The sequence below is a fragment of the Eupeodes corollae genome, chromosome 2 (assembly GCF_945859685.1).
Source record: "Eupeodes corollae chromosome 2, idEupCoro1.1, whole genome shotgun sequence".
NCBI classification, from domain to species: Eukaryota; Metazoa; Arthropoda; class Insecta; order Diptera; family Syrphidae; genus Eupeodes; species Eupeodes corollae.
In genome coordinates, this window is record NC_079148.1 from 69,071,128 (window position 1) to 69,086,917 (window position 15,790).

The window sequence follows — 15,790 nt, forward strand, 5'->3', positions numbered from 1 at the left end:
CAGATATCAGGTTCAGGTGTTGAATGCACTTCAACCTGCTATTCACCTCACCACAGCAAATCATTCGTCATTCATCGTTCACCAATAAACTTGAACTCGTCGCTCGAGTCGAGCGAGCATCTGACTTCATTCGTTTGTTGATAGTTGAGTTGATACTGCTGTTTGCTGTGCTGAGTGGAGCGCTTTCCAATATTTTATTTAAAATAATAAAATAAATTAAATTACAAAAATGAATCGTGCACGAAGAAATACCCAAAACTTTATACAAGGAAATGTAAGTAAAACACGTATTTGTTTCAATAGTAACCTGATTTTTTTGTGAATGCTTGTAGTTTTATTTTGTATATGACTGCCGGACCGTCGCGCCGGTGAAAAATCGATTTTCTTAACTTGAAAAATTCCCAATTCTATAATTAGAAATGCTCTTTTGTATCTTTTTTCTAAATTTATATTCGAAAACTATATAAATGTGTCTTCATACTCATGTTTTAAGACTGGCAAAGGTCGAAAAAACACATAATTTCAGTATTGAAAGAATGAATATTTAATAAGGTCAGCCATGTTTTCCCCTTTACCCATCAAAATCCAAATATACCTGGTAACATACAAATAAGAATTGACCTGGCTATATCCCTGTATTGCTTTTAAAATGTAATTGCAAGTCCTCAAAATTGAATTCTCTGCAAGTGGAAACAAACAAAATGTGCCTAGCAACTTTTAATGACTAACAAACAAATCGATTTAATAATTTATGTAATTTCAAATTCATTATGTAGGTATGTTTAGTGAGAATGAGTAACTATGTGCTCGTCTGATCGATACCCCCATTTCGATGTGAAGAACATCCTTTTCCTTTGATTTATTAAGGGGGTTTAAATATAAGCTTAAACCTTCATCTTTTATTGGTGACTTTAGTGAATCTCCAGAGAAAAATTGTTCTACTCGGAATGTGTAAAAATATGAAATTGCCATCAGCTCTGCATTGATTATGTTATACTTATTTTCATCAAGAACATTGAAGCATATTTAAGTACCTACAAAAAATACTTTATCGATTATTTGAATAGACTCATTTCTTGTAAAAGTATTTCCTTCGGGATACTCGTTTTTTTAAGGACAACCCCACAATGACTGATGCTTATTTCTGTGCTAGGTTCAATTATTTACAGTGATGAAAAAAATAATAGAAACAATCATCAATATCTTCGCATTGTATTGCAATTCGAAGTGTTTTTAAAAGGATATTAACATTCAAACATTACCTCTCCTCAGTTTATCAAAGAAAAAAAACATTTCAAATTTGTTGACTAAAGTAAAAGTAGACAACAGTTCCTATTTACGACGAAAGCCTTTTAACATTGGAACAAAGCTTTGAATTGTTTTGGAGGTAGTAAGGTTATTGAACTTGATGGTTCTTAAACATTTGAAGCTATTATCGAAAATGTATGATTTAGGTATCGACACTCCTAATTTGGTTGGACTCCTTCCTAACATAAACTGAAATTCAGAAAATAAATGCTGTCGTTCCTCTAGGCTTCATTTTGTCGCCGAGTCCGTTTTAATGTTTTCTTGTTTGCAAATTTTTATCGTTTAAGCTTTTTGGTGGACGACAGTACACATTCGGTCACATCCTTGTCTTTAATGTTTCTAAAACTCAATGCAGTCTCCCACCGTTAAATCGTTCACCAACCTTAAAAGTCGTCATCCATGAGCGGAACTGGCATGGATAGTGGATGTTTATGTTTCAAGTGAAGATGTGGAGTGTTTTATTGGCAATTTAGGAAAAGAAACAATGAGCAGATTTTGACAGCCAAGAAAATATTTACTTGAAGAAAATACCTAAAATTGTCATTCATGCAACATACATACAACTTCGCCTGCCAAACTTATTGTTAGAGCGGTGCTTAAAAATCCTTTCACAACATCTAGAGGTGCAAAAGACAATCTATCATTTGATATCAATTCTCGCACAATCCGCAATGGTTTGTAGGATAAAAATGTACATGATTGAATTGCGAGTAGGTTTAAATTACTCAGCTGGTCAACCAGCCAGACGTGGTAGGTCGAGTAGAAAACACTTGACTTCTTTCTTACCTCTGAGCCTGGTAAGTACACTATAAGTGTTCTATCTCCTTTAGACGCATCTGACCATTGTGTCACATCAGCAAATTTCTGGTGTAAAAACTCTCCAGTTAAAAAAACAGATCTTAAGAGAACCGTTTAGCAATACGAGAAAGCCAACTGGGACGGTCTCAATAATTATTTTAGGATCTTTAACTGCTAACTATGCTTAATCGATAGTGACGTTGACGCCAGCGCTGTTATGATCACAAGTTTGAATTTCCTGTGAATGAGAAGTTTTATCCCGAATAGGGTTAAAAGCATCAGACCTTAGGAAAACGCATTGTTCGGTTCGAGCTGTAAAGAGGTTATTATGGTCAAGAAGGTAAGTTACCGTTTTAAAGCCAATCCAACTGAGGAAAACTGAATAAGTTCAAGCAAGCCAGGAAGGCAATGCCCATATTCGACGGACCAAATTTTTACAAATTACGGTCCCAAAGGCAGTAAAAATTGTTGGTAATTTGTAAAAAACATGAGGGATTCTTCCTCTTCGTCGGTTCCTACGCTCGTTGCCAATGACACTCCATTTGTTACCTCTTTAGAGAAAGCTAATCTCTTTGCTAGGCAGTTTGCCGCCAATTCAACGCTGCCAGTGAGTGCTATGACTGCTCCTGTAATCGAACGCGTTAGTGATTCTATGGGGCTAATCTTTTTTCGCACTCGTACTGTGGCGAGAGTACTTTAAGATCTTAACATACGTAAATCCGCTGGTCCGGTTAGTATCCCCGCTATTGTTCTGAAGAGGTGTTCTTTAACGCTGGCAAAAGCACCGCGTAGATTTTTCATCTGTCCTACTCTTCATTTGTCCAGCCTATTCCCAAAAAAAGGCGAATCTTCCTCACCGTCTAATTACCGATCGATTGCACTTACGTCTCTTCTTTCCAAAATCATGGAAACGCTGATTAATTATCAGCTCAAGAAACATCTCGAAGATCGAAAGCTTCTTAATGACCGACAATATGGCTTTCGCAGCAAAGGTCCACTGGTGATCTCATGGTTCATCTCACCGAACAGTGGAACAATTCTTTAAATCGTTCTGTAGAAAGCAAGATTATTGCACTTGATATTTCGAAGGCTTTTGATAAAGTTTGGCATCTTGCTCTTTGCGTGCTTTTCGTATTGACTAATCTCTTCTTTCGTAGGATTAGAAATTTCCTTTCGAATCGTTCAATACAAGTTGTATTGGATGGATTGGAGTCTGAAACCCATAAAATAAATTCTGGTGTGCTCCAGGGCTCTGTTCTATCTCCAACTTTTTTCCTAATTTTTATTAATGATCTCATGTCTGCAGCTTCTAATCATATAGATTGTTTCGCTGAGTCGCTGACTATTAGCTTCATATCACTATTAGCATTTCATATTCGTTTCCAGGCTCACAACGCTCGTATTCGTATGTGGAACCGCAACAGCAAAATATGATTAGCTCTAATGCTGTCTTGTGTCGTTAAAGAGAGATAAACCCTCTTTGCCATTATCTATGAATTTCACTTGCATCAAGGAAACGGATAATCTCGACATCCTCGGAATGTGCATCAGCAACCAGCACTAGTTGCATTCCTCTTCTTAAACAATTTAACCGTAATACCCGCGCTTCTAGGAATGCCCTTCAGTTTACCCTTGAGCCCAACTTCGGCCATACTATGAAGTACAGAGATTCACTTTTTAGCCGCACTACGCGAATGTGGAATGCCTTGCCACGCTCTTTCTTTCCCTAGCTCAATGTACACCGACACGTCCTATCCAACCCTTCCCTCTTTTCCTAATGCTCACACTGTGTCTTTGGCATATTAAAGGTATACAAAACCCTTTTGGAGAACTTATTTCTAAGAATATAAAGCAGCGTATAAGATTTTCAAAAGTAAATCTTTCACAATCGACTTGCAGAATGGCAAAAAGTTCTTTTTAGTGACGAAACCAAGATAAATTAATGTAAGAAGGAGGACCAATGAAGAGCTGAACCCTAGGAACAACATAAAAACAGTTAAGCACGATGGCGGCAACATCAAAATCAGGGGTTTAGGTCCACTCCTATTGGATACAAAATTATATGACCCAGCAAACCTATTTTAACACTTATATTTTAAAATTTGTTTGCGTTGGATTGTCATGCTTGAGGTCTTGACTTAAAACTCTGCCTGTGCCATCTAAAATTTTTCACGAGTACTGCATCTTGTGAGGAATTGACAAATCCTACAAGAATAATTCTTGACATGAGAAGTGCTTTCTCAAATAGGGATTCGGTTTAAAACTGTATCTCCACTTCATTTCTGACAACATTACTCGCACACGGGAATTCGACGGACTATTGCGCCACCTTATTTATTTATTATTTTTATTTATGTTCCAAACTCTTTTTTTTTTTTTTGCCAGGATAAAAATCTACTAAAAACTAATTGCGAAGGATTTTATGTAATTTTCCAAAATAAATATTTTTTTTTAGAAAATTAATTGAAATAATCTATTTCACTCTTATTATTTTGGCAACCACTTTATATTTAGTTAAAAATGTATTCTTACTTTGGTGGCGCTACAGTCCTGTATGAACTAGGGCCTCACCCAACAAACTTCTCCATCTAGCTCGGTCCATAGCTACATGTCACCAGTTTCACGCTCCAAGTTGGGTGAGGTCACTTTCCGCTTGTGCGCGTCACTTGATCCGCGGTCTTCCTCTTCTGCGCTGTTCTGTGGTTGTGGATTCGAAGACTTTCCGAGCCGGAGCTTTGGTTTCCATGCGCTCTACGAGACCTAGCCATCTTAGTCGTTGGACTTTTACCCTTCTAGCTAATTCTACGTCGCTGTACAGCCCGTACAGCTCGTCGTTCCATCTCACCTCCACTCCCCTTCGATGCATACGGGACCGTAGATCATACGAAGAACTTTTCTCTCGAACCGACCCAAGGTGCTTTCATCCGCTTTTGTCATAGTCCATGCTTCTACACCGTATAGCAGGACGGGGATGATAATGGTCTTATATAGCGACACTTTGGTCCCTCGACGAAGTCCTTGACTACCTCAAAGTTACGTCTGTCGATGGTGACGTTTTCATTAAGACGTCGGTGTTGTATGTCCTTTCTTGACGACAGCATGTACTTTGTTTTGCCCTCATTAACCGTTAAACCCATTTTTGCCGCCTCTGCCTCAATACTCACAAAAGCCCCATTGACATCACGCTGAGTTCTTCCGATTATGTCAATGTCATCAGCATATGCCAGTAATTGGAAAGACTTTTGAAAGATAGTGCCTCTAGTGTTGACGTGTGAGCTCTGCACGATGGTAAAAAAATCACATTACGGCCCATCACCTTGTCTGAAACCTTTTTTGACATCGACAGGTTCTGTTAAGTTGTTTCCAACCTTTATGGAGCAGCGTGAATTCTTCATGGTCATCCTGCACAAACGGACGAGTTTGGCAGGGATGCCAAAACTAGACATAGCTCTATGCCGTAATGTGAATATTTGATCGACTGCGGACTTTCCTGGTCTAAAACCACACTGATAAGGACCTATCAGGTTGTTGACGATGGGCTTTAGACGTTCACATATTACGGCAGAGAAGATTTTATAGGCGATGTTAAGTAGACTTATTCCTCTATAATTGGTGCAGTTTAGAGTGTCTCCTTTTTTCAGGATCGGGCAAACAATACTGAGGTTCAATTCATCGGGCATGCTTTCTTCCGACACTATCTTACAGATAAGTTGGTGCATGCTCCTAACACACTTATCTCCAACTGCTTCAAAGAGCTTGGCATTCAAGCCATCTGCTCCAGCGGCTTTATTAGACTTCAGCTTAGATATGGCAATCTTTACTTCGTCTAAGTCGGGAGGACGGGATTGTTGGATTTCGTCGTCTATGTTGAATGGATTATCCTGCCTGACTGCGGAATTCGGTTCGTCGTCGCCGTTATACAGTCTGCAGAAGTGGTCCTTCCATAGCCTCAGAATATTATTTTATTTATACGCGCCTGTTAATGTCGGGGATTATAAAAATTCAAAACTCACGTTTGGTTTGTACTCCTAGTTTGTGTCACTTCACGATTTGCATTTTTTGAAAGAGAAGAGAAATCCCTTTCATTTCTTTTTAAAGAACTAGGAAGAGGAAGACGATTTGCTGGTGTAAGTTGAAGGAACTTACTTTTGGTTCTGCTTTGGTTTGTCGTCTTGTTTGAATATCTGTGATAAATTCAACCCTATTTTTTTTTAGTTTTTGTTTCCAAATATTTAAAAAATACACAAAATATTAACAAATAAAAGCATTCACAAAAAAAGTTGTACGCAAAACTGGAATTGCAATTAAATAAAGTAGCTTAAAAGATTTGAATTACTTTCAAAATAGTTAAAAACTCCAATCATTCTGCACACTAAAAAAAGAAAAAAGCGTACATAAAATAGATGTTAGATTAATTAAAATATCGTTATCATTGTAACATTTTTATTAATTTTTTTTTTGTATTTATTTACATAATTTTTAGCAACAAATATCTCGCCTTGGTCCAGATATTTGGCAGAAATGAAATTAAAAAAAAAAAAAAAACATTTTTTCTTGTAGTTATGTTCATTTACTTTGCTCAAACCTCAAACGAAATTGTATTGTATATTCCTGCTTCTATACAAAACTATCGCACTCCATGTAGAATTATATAATTTTAACCAGTTATTTATCCGTTAAAATTCAATTATCAATAACAAAACAATTTGTGTCTAAACGACACATCATCAACCTTTCTTAAGAAAAGAAAATATATAAATTTGGCTTTTCTCATTACAATCTCAATGAATTTCCTGCTTTAACCAAGAGCAAATAAACTCACTGAGCGTTAAATGAGTAAAAACCCCACACAGCAAGTCGATTTTAATGGGTAAATAGTTTGTAACAATTATATAAGTCCAAGGCAAACGAAAAATAGAATTAATAAATACATCGTTTGGGTCCTGGCTGTAGAAATGTCCATAGCTATTCCTAAACAATGGAAACTGCTGGAATAAAGGATTTTATATATACGTATATATTATGGCAACGACTTCACTTCACTTGACTTGCTCCTTGATCGCTCGCTCGTTCGTTCGTTCTGCAATTAAGTACTCCAGGGGAATGTGAGCCAACATCAAAACAAAAGTTCTTCTGCGCATCTTTCTTCAGTATAACAAAAAATAAAAATAAATAATAAAAATTCCAGGGTGTTTCCAAAGATTCTAATTCTAATCTACAATGGAGAGCCAAATGGGGTTTGTAGAATAGAGAGCAAATAATTTTATATTAACCACACACATTGTCTTATGTTTTAAATGTTTCTGTTTATTCATAGCCTAACGCGTTTTATTTCATTTTTATTTTTTTAATATATTTTTATAAATACCTAATAATGTTTTAAAGAAAAAAATATATAAATGAAAGTTACAAAAGTATATTAAACATAACGCATTGGTGTCAAAATATTGCAACATTTCAAGTTCTTTGTAAAGTTATTCACAACAAAAACTAAAGTGAATGCAATTTTTTGTTCTGATATGTTTTAATAACTTTGTTACTCTCATAATAAATAATTTTATTTTTGTTTTTCTTAAATTTAAATACATATATAGGATCAAGTTGGATCCCTTCCTGGTACACCGCGCCCACTCAAAGGAATTAATACTGGGACACCAAATTCTACACCAGTTAAAGTACCATTGAAACCAATACTTAAGAAGACCGATAAGCCAATACTTGTAGCTCCTATTGTCGAAGCAAAACCCGAAGCAGTAGATGAACTTCAGCCTAAGTCACAAGTACAGAATCAGCCGCAAGTTCAAGATAAACCTGAGTCTCAACAGCAAGAGCATCCTCAATCTATGGGTTCAAATGATGAAACATCTAATCTCTCAAATGCTGTTAGTTCCGAGTCTGTTGAGGTAACCGAGGAGAATGGTGGCAGTCCACGAAAGCCGTTTTTCAAAAAAATCTTTGGTGGAATTCGTAAGAAGCCTTCAGGTGAGTTTAATTGAATAAATTCTTTCATACACTACCGGTTAAAAGTTTGAGACCACCTTCAAAGGGTTGCTTTATTTGTACCTGGAGCCTGGGTTTATGAATGAATATAGGATTTTTTACCTGCATTGTTAACTTAGACCATTCATAAAAGGTGCAAGTGAAAAAAACCAGATATTAATCCTTTTCTGTAAGGTAGGTAGGTAGAAATGGCGATCTCAGGGCAACCTAGCCTGAGATCCAATTAGCACTGCAGTGCGCCGTTTTGATACCAAAAACTTGTTTGACCTGTGATTGAAAGGGATAGATTTATAGAGAAGCTTCATAGCGATTATGTTAGAGCCATTTTGTCGCATTGAGAAAAAAGATTAGGTCTCTAATCTTTGTCTCAGATAGCTCATCGAGTTCTTGAAAGAATGCTTTTCCAAAGCATTTCATTCTGGTGTTTGCCAAAGCAGGACATTTGCAGAGGAAATGGATTATCGTTTCACTTTCTCTTTGGTCACTACAGATACCCCAAAAAGGTGTTGAAGGACATACCCAACTTCTCTGCATGAACTCCTATAGGCCAATGTCCGGTACACACCGCAACAATCCTGGCTATGTCTTGCCTTGACCTGCATAGAAGATCGTTTGTACAGGTTTTGTTATAGGTGGGCCATATCTTCCTAGATATAATGCAGTTGGGTAAATTGCTCCACCTTCGGTTTGATTCAGTTTGGTAGATAGAAAAGATTTTACCCTTTATAGCACCAAGAGGAATGTTAACCATTTCCGCAAGTGAGCTATGAAGGGCCGATCCTTGCCTGGCTAGCTCGTCAGCCCGTTCATTTTCCACGATACCACTACACCGAGGTTAATATTCAGGTTGGCAAGCTCATCGCGACATTGCTGGACCAATTTAGATGAGGATATGGCCGAGTTAATAGCTTTGACAGCTGCCTCACTGTCTGTAAAGATAGCCACATTTCGGTTTTGGTTTGGGTTTTGTTTAAGTATCTTACATGCCTCCCTTATTGCCAGCAGTTCAGCCTAAAAAACGCTAGCAAAGTCAGGAAGCCTAAGGGATTTGGCTACATTTAGATACTCAGAAAAGATCCCAGAACCAACTCCGCACTCCATCTTTGATCCGTCAGTAAAGATGGTTGTGTCGAAACCTATCGACACGATGTCATCCTCCCAATCTTTTCTCGATGGGAAAATAACCTTAAAACCCTTACTAAGGTTCAAAGTAGGAGTGCAGTAGTCAGTGTCTACCGAGAAAATATCTGAGAGAATTAATTTCGTAGTGTTGCTGTGACCATAAGGTTTTGACAACCAGCTGTCTGATTCCATCAGCCTAATAGCGCTGCAGGAAACTATGTATTTAATAAAAAGGTCGATTGGTAGAAGATCCAAAATAACGTTTAAGGTGTCCGTTGGGCAAGTACGCATGGCCCCTGTGGTGTCCACGCAAGCTGTTCTCTGAACCTTCTTTAGCTTATTAATATTATAGGATTTGCTAAGAGCAGCCCACCACACAATCGAACAATATGTTAAGATAGGGCGTACTACGGCTGTGTACGTCCATAAAATCTAATCCCCACTTTTTGCCGAAAGTTTTGCTGCAAGCGTAGAAGGCAACACAGGCCTTCTTAACCCGTACTTCAATATTTAGTTTCCAGTTTAGTTTAGGGTCGAGTATAAGTCCCAAATATTTTGCACTGGAAGACAATGATAGGATTTGACCGTTGAGTCGAGGTAGCGTAAAGGGCGGTACTTTAGTTTTGGTAGTAAAGAGCAACAGTTCAGTTTTTCTTTGGTTAACTCCTAGTCCACAACTCGTGGCCCAGCTGCTAGCTTTCTTCAAAGCTGACTCCGTGATTTCACTAATCACAGAGGTGTACTTTCCTGACACTAATAGCACCAAATCATCCGCGTAGGCTACCGCCTTCACTCCACATCTCTCTAATTTAACGAGAATTGTATCCATGACCAGAAGCCATAGAAGATGCGAAAGAACACCACCCTGGGGTGTTCCCCTACTCACGTGTTTTGTTGCGATTGTATTGCCTAGAGAGGCTCGAATCTTCCTACCACTGAGCATGGAAATAATCCATTCTCTTATGAAGTCTTCTACACCGAACTTAACGAGCGATTCTTCTATGGATTCTGTAAGGACGTTGTTAAAAGCACCTTCTATGTCTAGGAAGGTGGCAAGAGTAAATTCTTTATAATGGATTGTTTGTTCTACAGTATGCACTACCTCATGGAAGGCAGTCTCCGTAGATTTGCCCTTAAGATAAGCATACTGAGAGCTTTCGAGAGGTCGTCCAACTAGGATTTCTCTAATATGGTAATCAAGAATGCGCTCCAAGGTCTTAAGCACAAAAGATGTTAAGCTTATTGGTCTGAAATCCTTCGCGGATTCGTGACCTCGCCTACCCACTTTCGGGATAAAAACTACTTTGACCTGTCTCCACGACATGGGCACATGTTTGAGAAGGAATAATCCTTTGAAAATTTGTTCCAGCCATGGAGCTGCCACATCATGCAACTTTTGAAGCATAACTGGCATAAAGTATTGATGGCCCACAAAATATTTTCTCTTGTTAAAACGGAATTGACTTGCTCCCTATGAGCTACGTTTAGCTCTGTGGTTTCAAGCGATTCGGGGTTATCACTCTCGCAACCCGAAAAGTGCGGTTTCATCAGTAGCTCAAGAGATTCGGCTGGAGAGGCTGTCCAGGTTCCATCAGGCTTTTTTAGAAATGAAGGATTACAATGTTCCTTCGATAAAACTTTGCTGAGCCTTTTTCCTTTTCTGTAAACTATAAGGAGTTTTGTGAAAAAAAGGTAAAAAAAAAACAATATTGGGTTTTTGGCTTCTATTTGGATTTCTCATAGTTTTTATTTTTTATGACTTTTTACATTCAATTTGGAATTTTTTTATGACTGGGGTAATATTAAAGGGTAAAAAAAATGTAAAATTTGAATACCTACATATTCAGGATTTTGTATATAATACTCGGTTTGATCCAATTTAAAATTATTTGAGACAGTGATCTTCTCCAGTAAACAAAGTTCGCATTATGGGAAAAGTTAAGGAATTAACTATTGAAACTCGATCTGCGATTATGACCCTTATTGAAGAAGGCTATTCGCAAAGAGAAATCGGCACAAAACTGAAGATATCCAAAGGAGCAGTTCACAGGACCCTACAGCGTTACTCTAGTATCGGGGGTTTTAAGGACGTGGTCAGGACGACTTAGAGTTACGACGAAAACCGAAGATCTGCATATCATTACCATAAGCAAGCGTTCTAGGAAGAAAACATCACTAGAAATACGCACCCAGATCAATGAAATACGGGAAGAACCATTATCTGTATCAACGACATTTCTACGACACCAAAACAAGATCAAACGGTTGGAATGGGCCAAAACCCATAAGGATTGGACAGATGAAGACTTCAACAGAGTCTTATGGAGCGATGAGTCCAAGTTTGAGATATTTGGCTCAAATCGCAGATTGTACGTCAGGCGCAGTGCTGAACAGAAAATGCTACCAGACTGTTTGGTCCCAACTGTAAAGCATGGAGGCAGTTCAGTAATGGTGTAGGAATGTTTTTCCTTCAATGGAGTAGGAGATCTAACACGAGTGATCGGAAGAATGGATAAAGAAGTCTATAAAACGATATTATAAGACCACGTTTTGGTATCGGTAAAGGTTTTGTATTCCAGCAAGACAATGACCCGAAACACACTTCAAAACTTTGCCGGGGACACCTGAAAAAAAAGAAGATGGGGAAATTCTAAAAGTAATGGAATGGCCACCGCAGTCTCCAGATATTAACCCCATTGAGCTCTTATGGGAAGAGCTTGACAGAAATGTCCGGAATCACCACATAACATCGAATCTGCTCTTTGGGAAACACTACAAAATTGCTGGAATAATATTCCACAAGAAAAAATACAAAACCTTGTAAGAAGATTGCCCAGAATTGTAAAAAAAATTATTGAATTTAAAGAAGGGTTTTTTGATGAAAACTCAATTTAGAGCTTTTATTGGTTTATTAAATAAACTATTTATGTTTATTAAAAAACTAGTTCATATTTTTCTATCATTTACAACTAGACATGCTCTTCACTTTTTTCACGTATTAACTTTTTTCATAAAACTTCAGTTTAGGGGTTAAAACTCGATATTTCTCAAATTTCAGAGGTTGTCTCAAACTTTTGAACGGTAGTGTATATTTTCTGCCTGCAATGGAATAAAAATATGTTCTTTTTTATGTATGTTCAGTTCGTGCCAAGGAGAGAAAAATTCGTCAGAACCGTCATTTGCGTAAAGTTATCTTGCCCAAGAACGCACTGATGGCGCTTTACGAGATCAAAGGCATCCAAATTGGAGATTTTATCATCAATAGCAACATGGAAGGTGGCTTTACAGCTTTAGTAACAGTCAATGATTGTCAATATGAGGGCGTTGGCAATTCAAAGGGCAATGCTAAGACAAATGCATGTGAAAAAGCTCTTCGGGACTTTGTGATCAAAAAGATGATGCAAAAGCCCCGTGAAAAGTCCGTCTCCGAACCAATGGATGCTGCAAATTCAAATGATGGTGAGTTAAAAAAAAGAGATACAAATTAGTATATTTATTTTCATTATTTTTACTTAAAGCTACAAACGGTGATGAAAGTAACTTATCTTCTGAAGAAACCGATGATGTTCCAATGGTAAATCTAGCTTCCTTCGCTTTGTACAAATTGTTCACTGCTTGGGAAAATGAGGGCTTCCATGTGCCAGAGTTCCACCCAAGTGCACCTCAACACAATAATTCTCAACAAAATACTGATGCAGTTGTCTCAAAGAAGCCCGTTGGTCGTAATGAATTGCCACCTAACTGGGAAATCATGCATCCAGCTACTCTTTTGTGCATTGTAAGAGCTCTAAAAAAAATTATTATTTTGTGTCCCGAAGAAACCTTTTAAATTTTTATTTTATTTTAGATGCGGCCTCGTTTAACTTACACAGACTGTGGCAATAATGGAGATACCACTAACCCTGCTCAGACAGTTAAAGTTATCGTCGATGATAGGGAATTCGTTGGTGTGGGTCGTTCTAAAAAAATTGCACGAAAGAATGTTGCCATTCTTGTGTGCAACAGTCTTTTTGGGACCAATTTCCAAGTACCAGTTGAGGAAGAATAAGAAGATATTAATTTTTGACTTTCCTAACGTATTAATGCAGTGTTTGACAATTATTCTCGACAGCGTATATTATGCGACGGAAGCAAACTAATTTTAAATTTATATTTTAATGCGTTAAACTGACGAATTATTTAATGCAAACATTCTAATTTAAAATAGTATTAGTAATTATGTAATAATTTTATTTTTTTTTATTTTAACTGATCAGATCGGAAAATACATTTTTAATTAATGTAGAAGATAAAAAGAGACTTTGCTTTCATCTGCTGAAAATGGTAGTTTAACTCAATAAAACTGAGTGTTTTTATTTAAATATAAGTTGAAACAAAACAAAATGAATAAAGATACAAAAAATTTCATTTACTGTAGTTTTTCTATTCGTATGATTAAAATGATCAGGGGAATATCGTAGTAGAACCGCAGTCATGTTAAGAATATGGAAAGATCACTTCTCCAAATTATATAACGGCAATGACGAACCGAATTCCGCCTACCGGACCTCGACGGAGTGAAGAGCTATATCTAAACTGAAATCAAACAAAGCTGCTGGAGCTGATAAATACAGAAAGGAGACCCTCTAAATTGCGCCAACTACAGAGGCATCACAGCCCTATTATGGTTATCAAATATCAACACGATATATGATATTAGTTGATAATTATCAACAAAATTAATGAATCGGTATTATGGTGATCAACTATCAATATTTTTGATAAATAGTGAAATAAAAGATCTATTGTGAATAGCTTTATTGATAAACTCGGTATTACGGCTATCAAAAATATTGATACCCATCAAATACTTTATCAGCTTGAAAATCTTCGTTGTTTCAAATGTATCAAACATTCGTAAATGGTAAAGAATTGTAATTTAAATAAAATTTTGTAGTTTTTATTTAATATACAAATTGAAGAATGAAATGCCTTCACTAGAATTGTTTTTTGAAGGCAATTGTATTGAGGAACGAAGGTTTATCGTGCAAGCTAAAATAAACAGTATTACGAGATGCTTCAAACCCGCTGGACAAATTATAAATTCATGAATTAAAATAAGAAAATTAAACTTGGTATTCTATTTGTATTCTGTTGCTAACTATTCTTCTCCTAAATAAACAAATGTTTATTAAGAAAAAAGAGAAATTTATTTAATGAAAACAACTTATATTATTCCGCTAAAATTATTTATAGACAAAACACAAGAACGTCAAACACCAAACAAAACCTACTCACAATCGTATTTTGATTAGTATTCATTCACAATTGGTGAACAATTATCATTTGATACTCATAATACCAAATTATCAATAAATTGATAGAAGTTATCAGTTATCAAATAATTGATAGTTGATAGCCATAATAGGGCTGTCAGTCTCATATAGGATCCTTTATGCTGTAGTGAACGGTTGAAGCCGTTCGTCAACAAACTGATAGGTCCTTATCAGTGTGGTTTCAGACCAGGAAAGTCTACTACCGACCAAATATTCACACTATGGCAGATCTTGGAAAAAAAACCATTAACTTCAAATCGATACCCACCATCTCTTTATCGATTTTAAAGTCGCGTGCGACAGCATTCATAGAAAAGAGCTCTATAGGGCAATTTCTAATTTTGGAACCCTGTCAAACTTATCCGTTTGTGCAGAATGACGATGGAGAATGCACGCTGCTCTATCAAGGTCGGAAATGATCTCGACGATGCATTTGATGTCTGTTGTGGCTGCAAGGAAAAAATTGAAAGATTAGCACATTTTTCATGCTGTTTTATTTGGGAAATAAAAATCAAAAAATACACTAATACTGGTGTCGTTCTAAACTTCCATTCTTCGGACGATTCAGTTCCCAAAACAGAAGAGTTCTGCCATTCTCGGTCAGTCAGTCCAACGGAATGGTTTCAGAAGACTTCTGGGCTCTTCCGAAGGTTTTCTGGACGACCAAGGGAGAGTCACCTGCAAAATAAAAGAATTTTTATGTGGCAAAACCATTAAGTAAAAACACAAAATACTTAGCTTCGGCGTGGGAGGTTCCTTCTTTCCGTGCTGGAGTTCGCCGTCTGGGTGGTTTGTGTTTTTTGCATCCTTCTTCCTTCTTCCTGGTTTTTATGTTTTTATGTTTTTTTTAATGTTTTTTGTCCGATATTTAGTTGGGAATAACATAAACATTAATATAACGCGCGAGATAAGAGATAAACGTTTTGCAATTTGCAAATAAATAATTTCGATTTTTGGTTCTGTCAAAGTTAAATGTACAAGTTGACAGATGACAGCTCACTTCGTATCCCACTGTAGCAAGGGATATTTTTGCTTATCTAAGACACGACCCAGGATAGAAGAAGGGGGGTTGTTATTTACTGGCCAGATTTGAATATTTACGAGAAAGACCGTTGCGCTTCTCAGCCGATAGTGCGGGCCAATAGTAATAAAGAATCGTTATATAATAATGATGAGGTGATGGGCTAGGTGGAAAGGTTAATAGATCGCACGGTAGATCGACAGTTTTTACCATCTTCATCGGTGCG

At 37.0% G+C, this 15,790-nt stretch overlaps 1 protein-coding gene across 1 annotated transcript; it reads left to right on the forward strand.

The window, feature by feature from the left end:
* Window positions 1–118: 118 nt before the first annotated feature.
* LOC129946214 (uncharacterized) lies at window positions 119–13,635 on the forward strand. The gene is made up of 5 exons (XM_056056312.1): window positions 119–274; window positions 7,701–8,088; window positions 12,370–12,687; window positions 12,747–13,006; window positions 13,076–13,635. Exons 1-5 carry the CDS (start codon window positions 230–232, stop codon window positions 13,274–13,276), a joined length of 1,212 nt encoding a protein of 403 aa, XP_055912287.1. The 5' UTR covers window positions 119–229; the 3' UTR covers window positions 13,277–13,635.
* Window positions 13,636–15,790: the final 2,155 nt, after the last annotated feature.